The 24667-nt window shown below is 43.8% G+C and overlaps 2 protein-coding genes across 12 annotated transcripts in view; both read left to right on the plus strand.

Annotated features, from left to right (window-relative positions):
* The window catches only part of LOC106745013, a 106161-nt gene extending 83752 nt beyond the window's left edge, over window positions 1-22409 (plus strand). For 5 of the 11 annotated variants that reach the window (XM_014620217.1, XM_014620215.1, XM_014620224.1 and 2 more), the window contains 2 exons: window positions 6331-6424; window positions 14245-14558. In XM_014620217.1, the coding sequence (XP_014475703.1) occupies window positions 6331-6424; window positions 14245-14475 (325 nt within the window). In that variant the 3' untranslated portion in view covers window positions 14476-14558. Of the gene's footprint in view, window positions 1-6330; window positions 6425-14244; window positions 14564-18591 lie in introns of those variants that run through there. The other 6 variants (XM_014620221.1, XM_014620220.1, XM_014620222.1 and 3 more) reach the window with 2 other exon arrangements.
* Window positions 22410-22657: 248 nt separating this feature from the next.
* Window positions 22658-24658, plus strand: LOC106745016 (protein BolA homolog). The gene is made up of 4 exons (XM_014620232.1): window positions 22658-22819; window positions 23431-23645; window positions 23951-24019; window positions 24162-24658. Exons 1-4 carry the CDS (start codon window positions 22777-22779, stop codon window positions 24240-24242), a joined length of 408 nt encoding a protein of 135 aa, XP_014475718.1. The 5' UTR covers window positions 22658-22776; the 3' UTR covers window positions 24243-24658.
* Window positions 24659-24667: the final 9 nt, after the last annotated feature.

Genomic DNA, 24667 nt, shown 5'->3' on the forward strand with positions numbered 1-24667 from the left:
TGACGATGATGACGACGAATTTCAAGTGAAATTTAAAAAAGTCCTTTGTCGTAGGCCCAAAATGGCGATTAACATAGCAAGTTTTGATTGAAATTTGATGTTGGTTTGCAATAAGTGTAATTTTTAAACTGTCTAAATATTATATTTAAGTAGTATACATACATGTATAAAGATGCGAGAGTATATGTGTTTGTGTGTTACATGTAGATCTATGAATTTGTATAATGCAGTAAAAAATAATATAAATGACAAGTATTTCTAGGAAATACATAAACATCATGAGCACATCGAAAAAGTTCTAAATGTCGAAATCTGTATCTTGTTTCAGTCATCAATTGTAAAAGCTTAATATAACAAAATATCTCATGACAAGAATATTCGAAAGTTCGAAAAATTCTCATTTTCCTGATAATCGCGAATAGTATTAGAAAAGTGTTTTCATTGCGGTATCTCTAAGAATCTTACACTCGAGAAATCGCGCGCGGTTTTTTGGGTAACACACAAGTAATATCGCTCGAGGTCAGTCGATTTCTTTTATTTAGCGTCGCTCGCTTTAGTTATTAAAACATTTAATGCGTTGTCCTTGCGCGTTGTAGGAAGGCTCTTGCATTATTAACGAGTGTAGAACATGACGTTACGTATCGCCGATAATATGAATCCTTATATAACGCATGATTTTTGCGCTCGATATCATTATCGCGTTTTATCGCGAGGCAGGCGCGGCAATTTCTGAAATTTTGCCGTCAATTAACGGGCTCCAATTAACGTGAGAAATTGCCGATTTGAAAGTGGATATTGCGCGAAATCGCGCCGTGTAATTACCGCTCCTCACCGTGGTGGAAATTTGTTATCGCGCACTTCATCGCGCCTCGGAATGAATTTCACGATTAAATAAACAATGGTAGAAACGTTGATTGTTATTGCGTGTACGGTCGGGGAATTCTGCGACGAATAATAGGGGAGATCGGGGCTAGAAGTCACACGAGTTAGTTATCACAAAGCTTGTACTTATCTCACTTAATGAATAAAGGAAGCATATTCTTCTGAATAGTATAAGTTACTGGTATCGTACCAGTCGGGTATACGGAATGGCTCATGACTAACACATTGCATGTGAAACTTTTAAAAAACTGGACATGAGTGAGTAAATTCTTTCCTGTATCTCTCTCTCTCTCTCTCTCTCTCTCTATTTTCATTCAAGATGTTTACTACTTGGAATCTTGAATTCTCAGGGAACTTGTTTATGCCTGAAAAAATCCAAAAGTTCTCAAGGAATTTTAAATCGACACTTGTCTGCAAATCATTATCGCATTATTCATAGGCAAATATTGTATGATTGATTGAATTCTATTTAATAATATTTTCATCATTAAGAATCACAGAAAAAAATAGTTTGGTATTTTTCGATTTGATTTTTAGTTAATTTCAATTTTCACTTTAATGGATAAGAAACAGCGCTATATAAATCGTAAGCACGAACTTTCGTATTAACATTCTGTGTATATATACATTTAAAATTATTTTTAAATTGCTGTTTAATATTTAGCACTTCTTTTATGATTAGATTCACCCTTTTGTTCTACATCTATCGTATATAATTTAAATGTTTAATTACATTACTGTGATCTTTAGAACACACTAATTTGACGACTAATCCGATATTTAACATTAAAGATAACGATTTCATGTTGCAATTTTTTTAAATTAAGATCGGAGCCTTGAGGCGCTGCTCTTGACTCTGCTCCTCTGTTACTCTCTCTCCTTCCACTTTGTGTTTTCTAAATTTAACTCTCCGTATTCCGTGTGTATACAGTATAAATCGCATGATTTTCTCGAAATATTTCAACTACGACGACGTCCCCTCGCCGTTCGCGCAAATCGATCGGAGTCGTCCTCGGAGACGACTCCGAGCTCGACTTCCCCGAAGTGCCTCGGCGACGCAGCTCCCGATGATCGATCACGCGTCCTGACGTGTTTTGACGGCTTCATGCGCGCCTAAAATTGGTCCCGCGTCCTCGCAGGTGACGCGAGCGCGTTTGGATTTCCTGAAACGCCCCGACGATTATATCCGGGCGAGGCCGAAAAAGAGAGTCGCCGAGGTAACTACGGAGTCTGCCAACGGCGTCAGCTGACGGCAACCTGTGCTCTGTTTGCGACTGTGTCGTACATACGCAGTTAACTGGACAGCTTCCAAACAATCCGTGAGCAGACCGATGCCACCGCCGTCGACGATCATGACGATCAGGATATTACGGTGATTTACGAAACACGCGCCTGCGAAACTACCTCCCTTCCCCCCCGCGAATCGACGTGGCAAACAATTATCACAAAGGCACCAAGCTGGAGCTGAGTGCGAAACGTCGCAGTTTTCGACAGGAAGTCCCGTCTGGCCTGTCCTGAACGTAAAAAGAACCGAGTTTCAGAGTTACACAATTTTATTTTTTTTTTTTTTTGCAAAAAACCGTAATCTTTCGAGTCAAACTCGACAAAAATCGAGTTAAATCGACGATCTGATGCAGGAATCTGAACTGTAAAATTTAGTCGGCGAGACTGGAACGTGGTTGTGTGAACGTGGTTGTACGATATGGATGTTCCTTCAACTATCAAGAGATTGATCCAACCGCACAATGCGAGCGATTCTACCTCCGGTTGGGAGATTAAGCAAATTAAATGATAAATACGACCGGTAATGTGTTGTCGAGTCAGCTTTGCGATCTCATCGATCTCTCTCGTTGAACTAAATCGTGGACTAATTTGATACGAAAGAAATTAATAGTGGACGTCTAGCGTTGCTGAAAATATTGGCGCAGTATCGGTTCGCCGTATTCAGTCCTGACGTTGAGTTTGTTTAACTCGATTCAAGTTGTTTCGACTGATCTTTTTCTGTAACTTAGCGTTTCTAGCGAATTCGGAAGAGACGTTTCCTTAAAAATTTTCGAAGCGGTTCGTCGGTATCGTTTTTATAGTTTTTATTTTATGTTCGCGATATTTAACACTTTCGCAAGCTGGTAATTTTTTCAATTTTCTTCCGGAAGTCGTACACAACAAACTTAAATTTGTAGCTGGTTGCCGCAGACTTCTATCATTAAAATGAAAATAAAGCTGTGAAACTTGCTTTGAGACATCATGTTTATAACTATTTGTTATTTAAAATTAAAGAAAATTTACCTATTACAAATCCGAGAGAAAATATCAAATTATGAACATAGGAAATGTTAAAATTAAAAAACCTTTTAAAATTGATCACACATATTTTAATAAATTGAATATTTTTTACATGAAAATAAAGCTAATTAAACATTATTAAATAGAAAGAAAATTAATTATATATTTTTGCATAAAAATGCAATTTAATATTTCTCTTTTGTAAGAATGTTGAAAACATTTGTCTTTGTGTAAGGTGATTCTGCAATACTTGCATACGTAAACAAATTTTTTTTATTTTCAAGTTAAAACTAGTTTCAATTCCGTTAAGATTCATTTTGATTCATTTGGGTTAAAAATATAAGAAAACGCAATATTGACTACGTCAGAGACAACCAGCTATAGATTTTCAAAAGATGTAGTAGTACGTCGACGGCAATCAAGTTTAGTTTATGAAAAGACGTACCGCTACATCAGCGGCTGCGAATGCGTTAATATTACACACTATCTGTGAGATTAAGATGATGCCAAAGTCAATGACGAACTTGATAAGCATCGATAGCGTAGAAGCGATCTTCAAAATGTTATGTTACATAAACACTGACATAATCACGCTAATCTTTTTACATTTCTTGTACATATAGATTCTTACGTAAGTGTAAATGCGACATAAATGTGAACGCGATGAATGTGTGCTATTATGTTTTACCATATTTAACGAACAATTAAACCAACAATTTAACAAAGATGTATAAAAATTTTTCTGCGAACTTCTCGTATCTTTACGGACCTCTATATTTGATTGAAAAGGTAAAAAATGTCCTCTGAAACTTTTCTATTTGGATTAATTACTTGGTACGTACAAGATATAGTGGTTTCTGTATCAGATAAATATCTGTACTAACCGACAGCTAAAGATGTCAATCTTGAAATTTTTTATCCGTTTCTTATATATTGAGCAATGCTCCAATAAATTTTTGCGCATACTTATATTATGGAAAAAAGCGTTTATAATTCTCTGCACCAGTGCTATCAATTTCAACTATCCAAATACCCGAATATCCGGGTACTTTTTCAGTAACTGAATAATTTCAAATGTTAATAAATGATCGACTTTTCTAACGACGATCAATTTTCTAACAGATAATAATAACGTCTGAAATTAGCTGTGTACTCAGTTATTGACTTGGGTACCCAGGTAATCGAAATTGATTCGTAGCTTGTTTCGTGCCACGTGCGACTATCGTCAGTCGAATGACAGTTTGATCGAACATCAGACTAGAAGATTGATAAACTTTTAATCAGGACTTGCATAGATTTTCCAACTAGAATTCAGAATTATTTCGGGAAATCGGACTGGATCCAAGTTAGATCTGAATTTTCTATGGACAGAAAAGAAGTGCCACATTCAAGTAAATAATTACTCCAACATACCAATATTCTTTAGTAAATTTTTAGATTAAGTATAAATATTTTATTCGGATAATTTACGTAGAAAACATTTCACTTAGATCAAATGTTACCTGATCCAAATAAAAATTTGCCAAGGAATATTGAAGTAATTATTTACTTGAATCGAGCACTTTTTCTTTCTGTATGCGGATCGGGGGTGCGGATTGAGAAACGCGATTGTGTCGTTTATTTTCCCATCGGGACCACGACAGAAATTGTTTATTGATTATCGAAGCGTATTTTATTTATATATACAACGCACTCGAAATAAACCTCAGCCGCGTGAGGTGTTTGTGTGCGCATTGTTTGCGCGAGTTAGTCACGCGAAGCTGTTCGTGTTTTCGCGCTTCTCACCGACTCTCTCTCTCTCTCTCTCTCTCTCTCTTGAGATGTTCCAGCAGGATACTGCGTATATTCGCTCGATCTCCACTTGCGCGAGAGAAGTCAAGAGACGATTCGGCCGGTTTTGAGAAGCGGCAGACGGCTCGCGCCGCGGTGGCGCCCTTACCGCGGTCCCTTTTGCGCCAGGTCGGGCTCGGAGGTGGCATTGAACTTGAAAGGACGACGAGTTCTTCTTCTTTCGCGGCAAGAAAAGCCGGGGAAAAATGTGGCTCGGCCTTCGTCGGCCGAGAGGACGACCCTCCTCGGCCGGACGAGTTCGTTCTCGGTTGGTCCACCGCCATCCTCGTCCTCCCTCAATCTGGATTCCATTCGCAATGAAAATGGTTCATATCGATTATTTTACCGGGCTTCCCGCTTCTATCAAATTAAGGTTGGATTAATATCGTCACGAAATTACAACTGTGGACGGAAAGGTTGTCTCATTCGATAAAATCTCGAATTGGACATTATTTTTGTATATTCATTCCATCATGACCGCTGTGTGACTTCGGAGCATCCTTGTCAGTTCACAAACAGTGAGAGCGCTCGAATCTTCATATCCTTCAATCCTTGAAGCAAATAGTCGAATTTTCGGTACTTAAATTTTCAGACATCGGAATTCTTGAGCACTTAAATCTTCAGCTGTCCGAATTTCTAGATACTCGAATGTCCAATTCTTCGGGTTGTTCCTTCGATACTTACATTCGCTTTTTAAAATATTCATCTAACATCATATATTAAGAAATACATCAAGAGGAAATATCTAAAAAATAAAAAAATATTTATTCGGTAAGTATCAATAATATTTCAGTAAACACCAACTAGTAGTAACATTACATCAATGTTATAATTTCTCATGCAACAATACAAGTGCAATATGACATATGTGTATAACAGTTACATTGTTGAGTGAGAAATTATAACATTGTTTTAATGTTATTGTCAGTTGGTATATCCTGGGATATTTAAAATCTCAATTCTTTTGTTTAAATAAAATAAATAATTATTTTCGTAAAACGTGAAAAATTATAGATTTCAGAAAATACGTGTATTTTCCTATTTGGAGACAATTTTTTCTCATTGTAAAAGTATGCATATCAATATAAATAAACGATATTATTAGTACTTGTCGAATAAATAATTTTCATTTCTTAAGTTCTTCCTCTCTTAGTGTACATATCGCACATCTTAATACTTCCTTCTGCACGACATCATGTTACTTAAGAATTTTTATGACTTTGATATATCCTTGAAACCATGAATTTGATGAGAAATGTATGTTTTCTCCTTTATCTTCTTAATTTCGCTTCCGTGCCGAATAAGCTCAGCAAAACAATCTTCTCTTTTTTACAGATCCGCCCACCGACAGTGTTTACATGATATGTGGGGTGCTGATCGCTATGGTCCTGGTGGGCGTCATCATCGTCCTGCTGGCCGTAACGATCAGGTGAGTATGCCGTTTTATCATAGAGTATTCCCCTGTCATTGACATTGTCATGAACAAAGCTATAAGCCATGTCACGAAATAATCATTACGAAATAATCGTCGTTAATCATCACGAAATAATCGTCGTTAAGTCACTCTGACGTGATTTCTTCGTAAGTTGCGCCACTTGATGTGCTAATTACCGCATCTTGATTACATTATTGCTTAGTGCCTTAGATAAGTTGTATTCATTATCATAATAATGTCCGATATGGGTTTAAAGACCGGATCGGCTGTCGACTCTTTGATTTATCGCGCGAGAAACTCGAAATTAGCAATTCACTCTCAGTAGTAGTTCGTTCTTATCGCTTAAAAAATAACAGAGATACGCGCGAACATGTCACCGATAACGCAAATCGGAAATTTTCGAGATCTAGTGTCATGATAGCCCTATATCGATTAAATTGCAACGGATCTTTCCTCTTTGTCGATTTGTTATTATTTTATTTTATATATAATATTTTATTTGTTTCTCCCTACGAAAGGAATTCGATCATTCGCGTCTTTTTCAAGATAAGCGTGTATGGCACGGTCATACAATAGCTATATTTTTTACTCGGTCATCACGTCGTGTGTATCATCTCGTTCATTATGTGTTGAGTCATTAATGATACTAATTTGATAACCCGCATTAGATACTAAGTGTCTGACGGTACAGCCTCGCGAGTGACGTAAAAAGAGCGACACCAAGACGGAGGAAAACGGGCGTGGATGGAAAATAGCGACGAACGGAATAATTTCGCGTGACGAAGACGTGCGCGATAATTGGGTTCGCTAATTGGACTCGCATCGACGAATCAGGCGCTGAAAATCGCCGCCAATTAAGGCCAACTGACCGAGTCTTTCTCTCTCTCTCTCTCTCTCTCTCTCTCCCGCCCTCCCTCTCTCTCTTCTTCTCTTCTTCCCGTTTAACTCGATTAACAACGACGTCGATTAAGCATTATTCCCGTATCCTGTTACGCAGGATATCGTGCATCCTGCATTGTACTTCGCGAAACGCGAGAGGGATAAGCCGAAAAAAAGAGACCATTACGCCTTCGTGGAATCCTTTCGCCGAATTTTTCAATGATATTTTTACGGTATGACTTTCATCAATTTCTGACCAAATTAATCGACGATTCGCCGGCGGAATCGCCAACATGGAAAACAAAATATAGTTTGTTATTCACTCTCTAATGATAAGGTGAAATCCGACTCTATGCTCTTTTTGGTCCATGTATTCCACAAAATGAGTAAGAAAAGTAAGCAATAACATGAAATTTCTTCCCCTGTCGATTTATAGATGAAAAAAATATAATAAAGTTTACTAACTGTTTTTAAAGAATTGCGGTAAACACTTTGAAACTCGTTTTGACGCCTTGAAAATCCGTTTTGTCATTAAAGGTTTAAAGTGAGAAGGAAAAATTCTCCTGTCCTTTCTTTTTAACTTATACTTGATCCTCCATCAAACATTCACTCATTGTGCCTTATTTTGCTAACATATAGCATCATTCGTTTTGTGATTATTGTCGAGCGGCAAATTACACGGCTAGAGGTTGCCGTTGGCGATTTCGCCGGTTGATCATCGATTAGTTCGGTGAAAGTCACCCCTGTGCATTCTCCTGACAAAAAGAAACGAGTATCATCGCGGAAGCGCGAGCGTTAGGAATTAATTCATGCCGAGTCGAACGGACTTCTTTCATGTTAAAAATAACATCCGACGGTCGAATTGAATAATCCTCGCGCTTAATCCGTTTTCGTCGCATCGCTCCTCGAGCCTCGTCGGCGTAAACACGCGATTCACGTGCCGATTCGTGCGCGTCGCGTCAATTCTCGCGGATTATCCGGGCGACGCGCGCGCGAAGACGGCGACGTCTGCTTATCGGGGATTTATCCGTCAGTTTTTCCCTCCCCCTCCCTTCCTCCGCGATCACGATATTTGCAAACGATACAGGTTTATTGACCCGAACGTTCGATGTTCCGCAAATTTCATACAAACAATTGTCGCTGCCAGACAGATCGATTATATACATCTGTCTCTTGCTCCCCCTCTATCTCTCTCTTTCACTCAAGTCGCCAAAATTTGCCCGTTCTGTGTACATTACAACAACGATGTATATATATCGTCGCTCGATATAACGAACGCGAGTATTTCGGCAGAATTCCACAAATACGATCAACGTGGTCGCGCATCCTCTCGAAGACATCTGGCGATGTTGAAAATCCAATCGTTCCCGCGGCGTCGGGACGCCTCGAAGGCATAGAAAAGACACGAAGAGACGCGAGGCGTGCGAAATGCAGGCGAGAGCGGACATGGAAAACAGGAGGAAAACTCGAAAGCGTCCGTCCGTTCGCGACGGTGTCGCGTGGCGTCGAGACGCGTGCTGAAAACGGCGCACAAACGTCTGGCGTGCGCGTGCGGCACCGGACGGAAATAGAGATAAAGGCGCGACGCGACGCGTGGCCGCTCATGTGTATTTCGCTTCCCTTTCGGATGTTCTTCACCGGAATGTCGTCGTCGTCGTCGTCGTCGCGAGACACCGTCGAGACGCTGTCCTCGCGAGGAGACTCGTCTCCTCTTTCTCTCTCGGGACACGTTCGGACGGAAAGGGAATTTTTAGGGCTCTCGCATGTAAATCGCCGTAATCGTAAATGTAAGACGTAAACTCAAGCTGAAGAACCAATCAGAGCATTTCGGAGTGGCAATTTTGACGCTGCTTTGACGCTCTTAAAGGGGTTTTTTTCTCGTTTAAAACGTCGTTTTGTAGGTCTTTAGACCTTTTTTTTGGAAAAAACTTAAGGCACGCAATTCTGAAGTTTTGTATAAATATTTATCTGTTTTAATTATATATATATATATATTCTATGCTTTAATCATTTATATATATATATATTCACTTATTCCAATTGAATTATTTATAAATTTATGGCAAAATTACGATGAAACTAGTTACTCGGTCAGAATCCTATACGAAAAACCAAGTTAATATCAATTCAAAGTTAGTATCAATTCATATTTTCTATATAAATAAGATTCATATAAATATATATGAATGAATGAATGAATATATATAATCTGATATGATTTTATATCTTATATGATCTTATATCTTATGTGATCTTTATATATCTTATATTAAAGCACGATATCATCAAGCTGATACAATCCTTAGTTTGAAGATATCGATCTATCTATCCAATATGTCTCGCTCCCAATTCATGAAAATTGTTCTTGAATAACATGAATATATATTTTTAATGGAACTAGATAGAATTTCTTCATGTAAGAGCAAGTTTTATCTTCAGAAAATACGACATATTCTTGCTTGTAAATATAAGAATATGAGTCTCGAAATAGTAATAATTTTTCCGCGTGGTCATTTCTATGGTCATTTCTGTCTTCTTCCAGATAGGACAATCCTAAAGCAATATTCCGTCTGATTCTTCAGCTAAAGTTTACTAGTCCTACATTTACGGTTATACTACAATCAGTGTGCGAAAGCTCTTGCCGTTCGACGTACATCGACAGGATATCGCAACGTTGTGTCGATTTAATCGTTAATCATGCAGAGCAAAAGGATTTCAAGTGAAACACCGATGAAACATCTATTTGCAAGCTTAATCAGACAACAGACAATGTTGGATATTACGGAGAGACGTCACGGTAGATAACGTTCGTCGGAATCCTCGCCGAGATCGATTATCGGCCGCGCAAAGATAGATGCATACTCGATATCGGGTACTTGGAGATTTTTCTGCTTTATCCCACGAATCTTGGACAACTGCCTGGAAACTCGAGACGCTTCTATTCTCGCCGCGGCGCTAAAAGCGATCGCGTCTTTTCGCGAGAATTTTCACCGCGTCACGCGGAGAGCCGTGTTCTTTCTCTTGCGTTTAACGCGAAGATATTAACGAGAGAGCCATTTCTCTCTCTGCGTCTGAATCTCGGCAAAACGAGGGAGTGCGAAAGATCGGGGGGGTCAGAATAAGATTAGAAAAATATCGTCGTCATCGAGTGACTATTTCACGATATTAAACGTTATTATCGCGCCGTTATTACGGCCGTTTATCGCGTTTCCGCGCGTTTTTGATAGGAGCTCTCGTTCTCGGGGAGATTTATGCTCGCGCAAATTGTCAAAATGTAAGACGGCAGTCACGTTGTCTGGGACTCGACCTTGTTTATCAGCTGACGAATGAGCAAACCGAAGTGATCTACGATCCCGGATCACCTGTCGCACCTGTAAACAAGGCTTCTTGTCGCTTGAGTGGCAGCAGCAGCGCCGGCAACGCAGCCGGCGTGGTGCTGTCGGCTGGAATAAATTCGGCCTTTTCAATTTTCCGCGAAAATACATCAGGGTTCATTGTCATCCCGCTCACTTTTGTTCGCGCGCTTGAATCGCGACCGCGCGCGTGATTCACCCGCGCGTTATCGCGTCGCAGCCGAGAGACGCCGATAATCGGATTGATAGATCCTTCCCCGTTCTATCGGCATCACAGCGGTCGCGTGAAAAATCCCGAGGAGGTGGAAGAAACTATGACGGCCGGCTCTAAGAAACGGGAATCTCCTATCTGCGCGGTCACGCACGAGAATAGATTTTGAATGAACGCGGATCAGCCGAGATTACTCGCCTTTCTTATCTCGAGCATTCTTTTGTTACGCCCGATTTAATCTAGTATATCTGAAAGAAAATCGATGGTAAAGCTCTCCCCCCCCCCCCCCCCCCCCCTCTTTTTTTTTTTTTTTTTTTTTTTTTTTTNTCTCGCGCCTCGCTCCCGTTTATTTTTAACCCGATTCTCCGTGTAATTTAATTCAGTTTCATTCGATTCGATCCGGTTGAATTTAACTTAATTCAATTCGGTTCAATTTAACGTAATTCTTAATTTAACAACGATCTTTAATGCAATTTTTAATTCAACAATCTCACAGTCAAGATCACAATACCGTCCTTGTCCCTTTCATTACATTTTATTCCGTGCTGCATCCCGCTCCTGCTGTTCGTACGATTAAATTAAATTAAATAGCGCGGCTGAAGTTCAACCTCTTCTGTTTCGCTTCGCTTTCAGCCGTTTCATCTAATGCAATGTAATTCGAGAGACTCCGCGATACAGTGTACGTAAAGGGGCAGCTTGTGCGCGACCGAGAGATAGATGAGGGCCTTGCTCGCTATTATTCTTAAGTCAGCGCGAACGCCGCACGTGTAGCGCAGAGGAGAGCTCTACGCGCGCGCATTGTGAAGTAATAAAGGCGCCGTTACAATCGCCGTGTGTTGCATAATCGCGGATACACAGCCGGCTCTAAATTATTATTTCCTATCGCGGTCTGATAAGCCCCGGGCGATTCAGCGTAGATCCCCCCTCGCGATTGCCCCCTCCCCCCCCTTTTCGGACTACCTGATCGTTGTTTTCACCGAATTCAACTACACATTTAGATTACACGCGATCTCGTTCGACTTCGCGTTATTCGCGCTGATCCAACTTGAGCTCCGTTAATTCCTACCTTTTTGTCGACGACCAATGATTCGACTTCGTCGGTGTTGATTTCATTCATTTGCGCCACAGGTGTTATTTTGGACGCCGTTTATTCGACATTTTTATGCATCGATTTGCGTTTTTATTCACTTTTCATTCGGATACGCTCTTTTCTGCCGCGGCTCTTACATAATTTCGTTACGCGTGACATCGTGCGCCTTTTTTTTCTCTCGCAGCGCGCGCATTTCGTGCGCGATTAAGTTTCACTTGCCTTCGACTAATCGAGATTAATTTCAATTCAACCCTCATTTCGCCCCGTCTGATTTTAATAAGCGGCAAGCTAGAGCAAAGTCGGCCTTAGGGACAAAGGAGGGAGAGATACTAAATAAATCGGAAGAGAATGCGACTATCCGCGTTCCCCTCTTCTCCCCCTCTTCCCCTCGTACATCTTTAAGCCGCGGATTACGAAACTGCGCGGTACAAATCGTACAGATACGTCACGAACTTTTTGATATAAAGCTGATAAAGCCGAAGCGCGCGTCACGCGTCAATATCCTTGCTCGGGTCGTCGTAGAAAGAGAGAAAGAGAGAAAAAAAGGAAAAACGACCTTCATTCGAACGCTCGTGAATCTCCCTTGCCGAGTACGCGGGGCGATTAAATGTTGAATACATTTCGCTAATCATCGCAGTACATCGCAATGCGACGAAAGAGAAAGAGAGAGAGAGAACAAGAGAGGCGTGTGCGCGAGCGCGCATACACACATGCAACGAGTAAAACGGCGACGCGCTGCGACGATGAAACAAGAGGCCACGGACGTCGTGCCGCGCCGTGCCGCGTCGGTTATGCGTCGTGGTTACGCGTCGTAGGGGCGCATGTCCGCTGGTCGGCCTTCCGGCGCGACTGGCGCGACAACTGTGACGACAGCGCCGAGGTGTGCGGGACGGGCGACGTGTACCGTTCGAATTTCGCCGCGGCGGCGATTGGCCGCCGCTCGGAGCGCTCGCCAATCGCGGGCGCGCGCGCCCGTAACGTCATCGCGCGGTACAAAAGGCGTCGCGCGCGGTGCCGGCGCTCAGATGCGCGCTGGCTTCGAGCGATGAACGAGCGCAGGTAGTCGGGAGTCCACCTCGGCTGCGGCCTATCGGCAGTGAGACACGACGCCGTGCGCCGTTTCTTCGATTCGCGTCCACGCGCGTGGCTGAGGAGAGATTGACGAAAAGAAGAGAGAGAGAGAGAGAATCAGAGAGGGTCCTTCCGAATGATCGGGTGTCAAGGGTTCACGAGGCTAGTCAGTGCGAATATCGCGCAAGTGTAAAAACAGTGAGATCCTTGTCGTGAGAGGAACGAAAAGAGCAGAGGAAGAGAGAGAGAGAGAGAGGTCGTCGGAGCTTCGTTCGCTCGTTCAACTGTTTGACTGAGCGGGACGCAGAGACGCGTGTCGCGTACGACGGAGACAGAGAGTAACCTAGAAAGAAGGCTGACGCGTAGCTAAAATCTTGACGGTGAGGAAGGTAGACGCTTTTCGTGCACGTCCGTGCGGAAAGAGAGAGAAGATCGGTGTTTATCTGTGAGACGTGTTAATGTACGCGGAGATCTCCGAGATAAAGAAGGTCGAAGATCGTTTCCGAAATCTCTGAGATCGGTCGCAGGGCGACGCCAAGGAGAGTGAAGATCGAGGAAGAATCGCCACTTCGTGGAAAGAGAGAGAGGGGACGAGAGAGGAAACAGCTGATTTCACACGATGACAGCTCAGCGCGGCGTGTAACGTTGCATCGTCCGAGAGAAAAAAAGAGAGAAGGCAGAAAGAGAGGGAGAGAGATACAGACTGAGAGAGAATCATCCACGTTCGTGTAATCCTCGTTCTTTGTAAATTCCCCGGTTCGTCCAAGGGAAGTCCTGAGCGTCTCGACAGGCTCTCGGGGTCCTTGGGCATTTGAATAGAACGCACATTAAACTAAACTCCGGTACCGTCGCGCGTCCTGTAACTCGGAGCTCTCGGGAATCCCGGAACCGCGAGACAGATCTCCAGGTGGCTTTTTTCGTCGCTCTCGAGAGAAGTTTCACGCGGTCGAGCCGCGTTACGGGAGAAATCGTAGACCGAGGGAGACCTCTCTCGGTCCGCGATCCTCGGCGAGTCTCCGCGACAGCGGGCGCGCGCTTATACCCTGGAAAACCCCGGGAACTGGTGTGCCGCCGGGCACGGCGGTGAGCGACTTCCGGGTGCCGTGATCGCGGCCGCGAAGAAGATAGGCAGATTCGCGAGGCTGTACCGCAAGTGCAGGAAAATGGTCGGCAGCAACGGGACGATGATCGCGATCCGCCTTGTCCGCAGCAAGCTGCGGAAGCGCGAGGAGCACCACTCGAGCGCGGGCGCGGTGCACCCCGAGGCGGCGGTGGTGCAGACTGCGACGTCGCCGCCGGCGACGATCGGCCACCCCGACGGCTGCTGCACGCAGATCTCCACGACCACCACCGTGTCGACCGAGCTCGGCAACAACACCTGCGACGAGCACCACGTCTACGCCATAGCGACGACGGCCACGATGACGACGCCGTCCGCTAATCCGGTCGAGCCGTTCGCGTGGCAGTTCCCGCCCCCGTACCCGCCACCCCACATGCCTCCGGCGCAGTACGCGTTGTACAACGACCAGGTTGGTGCTCGCTCCTTGTATATTTTGTATTTTACGCCGGTGCCCGCGAGAACCGCCGGTTCTCAACTTACCGAGGAGCCGCCGGGTGACCTCGGGATTTTGCGATCGGGGATATCCCATCCGTGGGAAAAAGAAGCTCCCACGGCTGATAACTAGTCGCCTTCGGGCCCGTTCTTTTTCACCGAACTAGCTGCACTAGTTTGCACTGATGCCTTTCTTCCGCCGGGTCTTAGTTGTGGATGTCTCAGTTTGAAGCTTCGGCGGAAAAGAGCGCATGTGTCGGACTACGGATTAGGATTCGGACTGGATTGAAATTCGCTCGGCCAGAGCGAAGTTCACCAGATTCGTTCACGTGGGGAGAAAGTTTGGGTGAACTTCTCAGACGGTGGACAAATCAAACGCGTTTCGGTTGAGGAAAACAGACTAGCCCGCCCTTATTATCCTAATTTGGTTCTTGTAACCGGAAATTCTGTTTCCTTCGACCAAAATACGTTTGGTTTGTGTTCACTGTTTGGTAAATTCAAGCAAACTTTTTCCCGTGAACTTGGCTCTGATTTTGGTCAAATTTCAATCCAATCTCAATCCTAATTAGCAGTCTGATACAGGCTTAACACAATTGAAATTTAGTCACCACACTTAGTTTTCAGCTGTGGGAGCTGATTCTCTTCTCCTCGTACGGCTAAAATTATAAGAATCAGCTCCCACGGCTGAAAACTAGATCTGCCGGCTAAATTTCAGTAGTATTGCATACACGGAAACAGCTAGTTTTCAACTGTGGGAGCTAATTCTTTTCTTCCGTGCACGGGTGGTTGTTCCTTTTCGTCATTAATTGTCCGGGAATAGATACGAGGATGACTCGGGCGATTAGAACGATATGAAGAGACTCGTAATCTCCCGTCTGTCTGTCGACTTCCGGCCGATTTTGTGATCTAATCGCGACGTTAATCTCCCCGCATTCTCGAGATGCTCGCAATTAAATAGACGAGAGAGAACCGCAGAGACGTTGACTCTTCCGCGCGATCGTCCTTATCTAGATATTCCGAGAGACTTCTCTTTGTATTTTTTTTTTGGTGTTATAATTCCCGAAGGCCGGGAGGGCACTGTTCGGTCGAGTTGAAATTTCAATGCCAAGAACGCGCGGGGAACTGATTCTTATCGTTGCTCGCGATAGCGGGAAGCCCCGGGAATTGGAGGGGGGGGGGGGGAAAGAGAGAGAGAATTCGCCGATATTACGCCGGTCGTAACTTTACCGTAACCTCCCGAGGACCAATTACACGTGCGAATATGAGATGAAAAGAAAAGAGTAGTTTTACAGTTAAACGTTGAGAGAAGTGCCTTTTCGGTATCTGCGCGTCCGTGTCGACGATGATGCGGCAGAATTCCGCCTCAACGCATTGGCCGGGGTTCTTTCTGGTTGCTTCTAAACCATTCGCCTGGCAAAATACGATTAGCTTAGGTCAGTGGCATTAACTTCGAGCACACGGAGTGTCCGTCGACCACCTCAGCGGCTCTCAAATCTCGGATCTCAGGAAGTGCAATTTAGTCAACCCTTCCAACCGATCCGCACGAATTCGTTTGCTTTCCGAAAAGAGCGATGCAACGTAGCGGACGAACAATTCTGAATTCCCCAAATTTTCGCAACTTCCCATCTTCGCAAACGTTTGTAAATTTTCCAAAGAGAAAAGGAAACCCCCATGTTACTAGAGCGTCTCTTCTGCGTCTCGATCCTCGGCTTTTGTCGGGCGAAATTTCGCGGGCGTATCACGTGGGATAAATTCAAGAGCCAATGGCCACACCGAGAGAGAGAGAGAGAGAGAGAGAGACCGCGCGCGAATATAAGCAACCGTTGGCCGCCCTTTCTCGCGATCTATCGGTCGATCTAACCGCGGTCGCAACGGCTAACTGGCTAACCGGTGAAGCCAGTATTACCAGATTTTACTGGTTCGCCCCTGCTACGCCTGTTCAATGGTTCGAGGACGCGCGACGTCGGCCGGAGACACCCGAAAAAGATTCGCGGGCGTAGAAAGCGGTGGACGCGCGACCGCGATTTCGTTGGGGTGATTTTCTCGCGACTATCGCGCGCGATAATGACCCTTACTCTTCCGTTCTCTCTCCGCGCCGTCGATCGTCGCGTTCTGCGCCTATGCGCTCCGTTCCGTAATCTTTTCGTCGTCATTAATTATCCAGATGGAATTGACGTCGAGGTAAGATAAAAGTAACTTTTTTTCGGCAACATCAGGAATTTGTCATCGTATCGGAACACGATATCTTTTTGACATATTTCTCCGAAACGGTGTGACCTTTTTTTTCACAAAAGCAACAGAAAGACCTTAATTAATTTTTTCCTCATACAACCCTTTACAATACTCTAGGGGTGGGGGGGGATAGTAAGTACCTTCGTCAATCGATGGTCGGGACAGTGACCCGCGGCCATCGCGGTTTCACGCTCCGTACGCCACTTTGGAGACGATCGATTATTCCCGCCGGTCGAGTCGCGCTCGTTGATTGGTTGCAGCTGCGGCGCGCTTTTTTACCGCCCTAACCTGGAACGTGGAGGAGCCGATTCGATCGTGATGTATAGAGCGACGTTGTTTCTTTCAATTCCGCTGTACTCGTCCGATGTCGTCGCGTAGGAAAAAGGAAGGGCGAGAGAGGGAGAGAGGGAGAGTGAGAAAAATAAAACGGAACGCCTTAGGGATTAATTAATTTGTCGTCGCTCCAATTAGACCGCCGCGCAATTTATCGACCCCGTGGATAATATTCGCACGCGCGGGCTCACAAGGGCAATAACAATTAAGGAGATTAGTTTCTTTATTTAGCGACCGGCCGTCGGAAGTCGGAAGGCTTTATTTGGCGCGCTCGAAATAGATTCCGTGAGATATCACGCGCGAGAGAGAGAAAGAAAGAGGAAGATAATATTAATAACGCGTCGCTAATTAAAAAGAAATTAGATTACGATACAAATCGTGCAATCCCCTGGCGCGCGTCACGACGAGACCGAATAAATGCAAGGGGCGCGGGGATAAAATTATTTTCTAAAGTAATAAAGCGACCCACACACGTACACACGCACATACACACGCATGCAGAATATGTATATAAATACACTGGCGAAATGGGTGCAGCTCTCGGCGCTTCTCCGGCCTGACGCTAAATTTAGCGTCCCTGGTGGGCGTCTACCTACCGCCGCTCACCAGCCGGGCCCCGAATAGGGTGCAGCTGTCGAGACGTTCACGAAATAACGTTTCTCCGTTGCCTGCCGCCTGCTGGCAGCTCTGGGCAGGTCCGAGTAGCTCCTCCATATAGCCGCCGCCGTCGGCTTCGGCCAACAATGGTGATTTGCAGCGGATTTAAACCGGTAGAACTATTGCACAACCATCAAACATCCGCTCGTTGCGCCGTGTCGAATAAACGAAGGGGACCTCCATCGGAAAATCCGCTGTCGTAAGAGGTAGACGCAGGTCACGAGGTCCCTCCCCTTCCCCCTTCATTGTCTCAGGTCGAACTTTTCGGATCTCCTCGAGATATCAGGCGGCCTGAATTCGTTCTCGCTGTTGACGGTCAATAATTGTAAACAACAAAAGTTAATGAATTCAAATGAATGCATCTCGAATTAAGTAGTTTAAGTTCGAAGTTGACTCGTTTAGAAAATGAGCCAAGTCAGAAGTTGTTAAATTTCGAAGTTTTAACTGAGAAACTAGCTTGTTACCGAACACCGTCGAGATATTTAACAAAGTGGAAATCGGTGGGATGAGAAACTGAGGAGGGAGGGTAATTCTGGTATTTCAGGGTTGATAAAATACATGGGGAATTTCGAGGGCGAGAGCGAAGAGCGAGTCGCGATAAAGGACGTCGTTCCTCGGGTGTTACCGGGACAATAGTTTCGTCGCGTGATATCTAAGCGAGATAACGCGAGTCTCCGTGCGTATCTCTTAGGATAGGATAACTCGACCGGTCGATTAACGACGCGGAGGTGGGTCGAATAATATAACACCAAGTGAAAACGGGGCTCCCTTTTGTTGTTACAGGATAACCTTGTACACGGTTTACCGCCGGACCGGTCTGGATTCGCGAAGGGTTTCCGCAAGAACATCGGCGGGCGCTGGCGTCGGCTGGTGAAGCGGAAACCGGAGTCGGAGACCTGCGCCATTCCCCCCGAGCTGAAGGACCAGCTGAAGACCATCTACGTGTACTGACGGCCGCGGGCCTTATCTGAGTGCACCCAGTCCGGACAAGGGAAGTCAGACAGACGCGGATGGAAAGTGCAAGAGGGTTCGGTGCGGAGTATGAAGAGGGCTTGACATCGCATGATGATCACGGATGGATTCAGCTTCGTTGAGTTCGACGAAACGATGAATAAGGATTCGAGGAGGGAGGAGGAGGGGCCTTGGAGGAAGGTGGCGCGTCTGGTCCGGTGACATATCAGGAAGTGCCTGAAGAGGATGCAACCCAAGTGCCTTCTTTTATTCCACGAGAGCGCCTTTCTTTTATGAGACTGATAACGCGAGAGAAATCGCGACACATATATGGGTGCGACAAAGCGAGTTACCTCGTAGCTTCTGCGTGCGCGTAGACCTTTCTGCGCGCGAGATTAGTATAGGCGAGAGCGAGAGAGAGAGAGAGAGAACCGCCGTACTTCGCGGCTAACCGATTATTAGTATTAGCGCGATCGGCTGGACTGCGTGTTAGGTGCGAGCAGCGCGCGATTGAACGATCACGTTCGACTTGCCGGGGACCTCCCGCGGGAAGGAAGAAGGAAAGGAAAAGGAAAGCTGCCTGAAGTTCTCTAGGGCTTGTGTTCTATACATAGAACGACTCCTCGAACGTCCCCGGGATATTAACGACCGGAGATCTCTTTCTCAAGTCGGTTAACCCTTCGGACTTCCTTTAACCTCTTTCGCTCTGTGACGAAGTTCGGCCGAACAATCAACATCTGGTAGTCGGCCGACCTGCAGTTCTGAGACCCGGTGATTATCTCACGGTGATCGTCGGTAGCGGGAAGAGGATCGCGTGTTCTGACCTTTCAGTTATCAATTTTCCATTATGTATAACAGTTACAACCGGAAGAAAGTTCCGACGGTTCAAGCGTGACAACGACTCTGAGTAGCCTTCCCGGTGGGAAGTACAATAGCAGTTGGAAGAATAGAAAATCCGTGAGAGAAGAGGCAGCTCTCGGTTTTCATTTCCTTCTCCGTCTCCCGGTCGGGGCTCCCGATCGCGCCTCGTAACTCGCAGGGTGAGCGAGAAGGCCGCGCCTCCGCGGGGAATCCAGCTGGGAAGCTTTAAGTATTAGGAACGAGGTAGCGTGCGTATTTTACTACTTGAAGTGCAAACTAGTCGTACGATGATGAGGGGAACATGGAGGATGTTATCCGCTTTATCCCTGAACGGAACGAAACAACGTGTTGCGTCCAGTCACGTGCAAAGCGTGTCGTCCGAATCGAGTCTACGTGAGGCGGCCTCGTTGCCCTTGAAGCGGTGCTGACACGATCGAGTAGACTCGATTCCCTCGGACTTTACACGCCCGCGAATTTCCCCCTCGACGGGCTGGACTGCCCGCTCACCCCGTTGTCGATCGCCCGTTCGCTCGCTCGCTCGTAATTAGCTGTCGCCGAGGCCGCCGACGTAGATATTGTATCGAGTGAAATGTCAAAGGGACTCGAAACCCGCGGGATGTCGAATGGTAAATAGTTCTCCGCTAGCAACACATAGCGAACATTGTGTACAGAGAGAGAGAGAGAGAGAGATAACCCGATCAACAGGCGAACTGTGGTGTTCCTAATATTACGAAATCCTCGGGGAGCCCGGAAGGGTTTGAAAAATCCGAAGGGTCTTCCCGCAGAATGGCAGCAAAAGAGGGATGAGATAGGACGGGGGAACAATAATGCGCGGCGCCTCGTAGTGGTAAGTTAGGCCAATTTAAGATTATCAAAACTATTATTACACACGCATACCAACACAGACATAAACACAGTACGGCTCATATTGAGCTCGCAACTATCGCGACGCTGACGTATTATTTCACTCGTGCGCGCTCGCGTTGACCCTTTAAACGGTATTTGACCAATACCTCGGCGCAGCCGGCGAGAATGAAGTGGATATCGCGGCTACTCCGAGGAATCGTAGAGTCACCGACGGGAAACGAAAGCAAAGGGAGCGAAAAAAAGGCAAGAAAGAAGAAGAAACGCAAGAAAAGAAGGGGAAAGTATCTGTCGAAAGTTATTCGTGTGTTACATAAAACTAGGCGATTATTTATGCGTTCTCTATTCGCAGTACGTTTTTAATTACTGTGATAATACGTAATTCAGTAATTAAACGATTATCGACGATGTCATAAGAGTTGCCTCGGTTAGGTCTTTGTGTGTTTTTGTTTCCTTTTTTTTTCTTTTTTTCACTCGTTTCGATCGTTCTTCTTTTTCGTAAGTGGGGATTTCGTAGGTAATCGAGCGGATACGATCGAAGGGTTAAGCTTATCGATTGAAGGGTTGAGCGGCGTCGCAACGCCATGAAAAGAGCTTCTCGCGCCAGCGATTCATTAATTTATGGTAATCGGCGGAGGAGCGACGTTCGATTGTGCGAGTCCTGCGGCTTTCACCGATGCGCGATCGGTATCGGCACGAAGAAACGCACAGAAACGAAAACGTGTGCCGCGCCCGAAGAGAGTGTGCGGAGCGATGAAAAAAAAAAAAAAAATTCGCAATCGGAAGTTGCCCCCGGTAATTATTCGCAGTTGGCGAACCGCTTGTAAGACCAGCCGATTTTCTTTTCCACGGCAACCGTTTGCATTCTGTTACTTGGCCAGTATTTCTAGTATTTCAACTTTTTCGATTCGAAAGCTTTCTTCGCCGATGCGGACACACACGTTTTGCTGGTGTGTTCCTCGCGGAAATCCGCAGGCCTTCGGCGGACGGATCGAGGAGGACCGCGATCCTCGCTATAGTATTGTAGAGTGTAAATAGGATAACAAACGACCCGTCGATTTTTAGAGCTAATTGTAAGGGCGAAACCGACGAGATTTCTCGCGACAGCGATTAAACGACATGCTTTTGAACGGACGCAACTTACTCTTTGGAAATCGTCCGACAAAATTGCAAGAAAGAAACAGGATCTAATTTTGTAAACGTTGTCCAACTGACTTCACGCGCTATGTTACTGTACATTTGTAAGTAATTTTATGACAATCAGAGGACCAACTTGTTTAAAACTCGGCTTTCGCGAAGTCAGTAGATGATCGGTTACCCGATAAATACGTTTTGGTTGGGAAGGAAAAATACGGGGGAGATGAAACAAAATCCAACAATAATTATAACGATTACAACCCGGGTGAAATTTTCCCAGAAAACACGCGATGTAATTTAATGCGGAACGTAGACTATTTTTAACTTCTGAATGCAATGTCAATGTCGCTCTCTTCGTCAATCGATGTTTAGGAGTTCTGAGCAAAATCTCCGCGTAGAATTAAGTGACGGAATTCGTAATTTGCAAAACTTTAGTCTCTGTCGGTACGTTAAACCGAAGTTGCATTCGGGAATGGTTCTTCTACTGCCTTCGCGAGATTCGATTCGACGACGTGACCGCATACAGTGAAGATTGTTATAGCAAATTGTTCTCGTTTTTTCTCCCTATTTTGTAAATAATAGCAAATATGTATCAGGACGGGGCTGCGCGCTCCCCGTCGCTAGTCACTCATTCGGTTAATATTTCGATGAAATATTGTAGCTGTAACAACCAGACGAGAAACACGACCGGCGCAGCTTTCTCTTTCCTGTCCGAATACGAATAATGATGTCAAATAAAGTAGTAAGAAGCTGTTACAAATAAAGAGATCTTTTGATTCTTAAGTTTACGCGCGAATCGTATCAACAGAACGGTCCTAAAACCACCGAACTGTACTTGTACTTATTGATCCACTCCAGGCGAGTCCTTTCTTTTCCATGAAAACATCGTGATGTTCTGTTTTCTTCATCAATATGATAAGGTTGAACGGTCAGATATTTTACGCTAAATTAAAATATTCGAGGAAATCGAATCGCTCCGAAAGTTATCGCGAATCATTGTCATGTGATATCACGTGGTACGAGGAAACCTAACCTAATCTAACCCAACTTGACCTGTTTAATCCGAAGACGAGTTAACCTAGCGTGTCAAGGAAGCAAGCGTGAAAATCGAAGAGGCCTCGCGTGAACATCGTGAATATAAATAATCGTTGGTGAATGTATAACGCAAGATCGCTGAGTAAATTACTAATCGGAAAAAGTAAGTACACTAGCATAATCGAAACCACTTCACGTTTTCTGCAAAAATAATGTCAACTTGATCAACAACTATACTTTCTTTGCGAAATTAATTACATCTTTATTATCTCCTCGTCGTGCTACACGTCGTTTCATTTATAAATTTGTTGCTTGTGTGTGTACAATGGCTTAATCGATCGGAAGTGTAAAAGTTTATATAAAATGACGCATACGCAGTCTACAACACATGGGAAGACTCAAAGAAAGACAGTTCTTGAGACAGACCTCTTCGACTAACATGTTTTCTTAATTATACAATTGAATTTACTTGTAGTACAGTATTATTGCTCATAAATTATTAGGCCTACTTTTTATACCTCTAGTATATTCTAGTATACATTTGAAAGACTCTCGTTTCTGAACTTTAATACACTACAGTAATCATATTTGTCCTTCCATATTTTTTCTTAAAAAACCATTATATATATATATATATCAATATGATAAGGTTGAACAAATATTTTATATATATATATATATATATATAAACATTTATCATTTACTTTAATCATTTATACAAGAACGACAAATATGTATGTAAACACAAGTACAAAATTTTTATATTGCATACAGATTACAGCTTATTTCGTTGGCAAAACATGAGTAGCAGTGAAGTAATGAGTAGGCCTGTGGAGAGTTCTATCAGGAAGAAACTAGAAACTGGGCTGGAACCGCAGCACTATGATGTCATTAATGAGTCTTACATGCACAACGTACCCAAAGGCACAGAGTCACATTTCAAGGTTATAGTTGTTTCTGAGAAATTTGACAAACAGCCGCTCCTCAAGGTAGATATCATCAGATACTCACGTCCCTCAATTATCAGACATTCTGTTACAACTCCATCGAATCTGACAAATTGTTTTCGTTAATTGCAAAAACACCGAGTATAGTGTAAACGTCAATGTTTACGAAAATAGATTGTGTAAAAATAAATAATGTTATTAGCATGACACACAAATAAAGTACAAAATACGTGACATTTGATTTTCATTTTGTAAGTTTGATTGTCTGCAAAATTAATAATTATAAAATTATACGTTATTGCAAGTAATGTTAATAGAAGATATATCTGAATTGATTATTAATTTAGCGACACCAGATGATATATGACTTGCTGCAAACGGAAATGGAAGAACACATACACGCTCTGTCAATAGTAGTAAGTGTGATGACCATTGATTATTAATTCAATCTTCGCGGAAAATATGAAATATCTTCAGTCACACGAATTCGTTATCAGTAGATTGGAATAAATTCATGTTTCTGTTGTCACATATATCATTAAGTTGTTATCTTTCAAGGCAAAGACACCAGAGCAATGGACAGCCAGTAACAAAACGGTAGCAGCGAGTCCCGCTTGCAGAGGTGGCTTCGGAAAATAATATTCAATAGCGTTTAATGATTAATTAAGAATAATAACGTAGAGCGCAAGAAAAACTTACGCGGCATAAGTATCACAACAAAAACGTATCTCGCTGACATTTACATATGAACAATGTTTTGCACTTGTTGAATAAAATCATTGCATATGATGTTTCTTACGCAATTAAACAAAACATCAAATAACGTGTAAAAAGTGAAAAGTTTTTCTTGCTTTAATATCTCCGTTATATGTCTCAAATTTCTTACGGCGAAAATCCAACTTTATTCGGGAAAAGTCACTTTGCTAAGCACTAAGGAATTGACGAAAACAATGTAATATACGTAAAATGGTGGAGGTTTAACATACTTTTCGAAAAATTTTCGTTTAAAATAATGTGTGAAGGAATTTAATTTAATAAAAATGAAATTGACCTTATTTAATTGT

Source organism: Dinoponera quadriceps, unplaced genomic scaffold, assembly GCF_001313825.1.
Source record: "Dinoponera quadriceps isolate SergipeBrazil2010 unplaced genomic scaffold, ASM131382v1 scaffold717, whole genome shotgun sequence".
Taxonomy (NCBI): domain Eukaryota; kingdom Metazoa; phylum Arthropoda; class Insecta; order Hymenoptera; family Formicidae; genus Dinoponera; species Dinoponera quadriceps.

Bases quoted from the DNA above. Each gene is read 5' to 3' on its own strand.
- LOC106745016 (XM_014620232.1), top strand. From the start codon at position 22,777: ATGTATAACGCAAGATCGCTGAGTAAATTACTAATCGGAAAAA. The intron at 22,820-23,430 runs GTAAGTACACTA...TATTGCATACAG, and splicing joins TAAATTACTAATCGGAAAAA to ATTACAGCTTATTTCGTTGG. The intron at 23,646-23,950 runs GTAGATATCATC...TTATTAATTTAG, and splicing joins ACAAACAGCCGCTCCTCAAG to CGACACCAGATGATATATGA.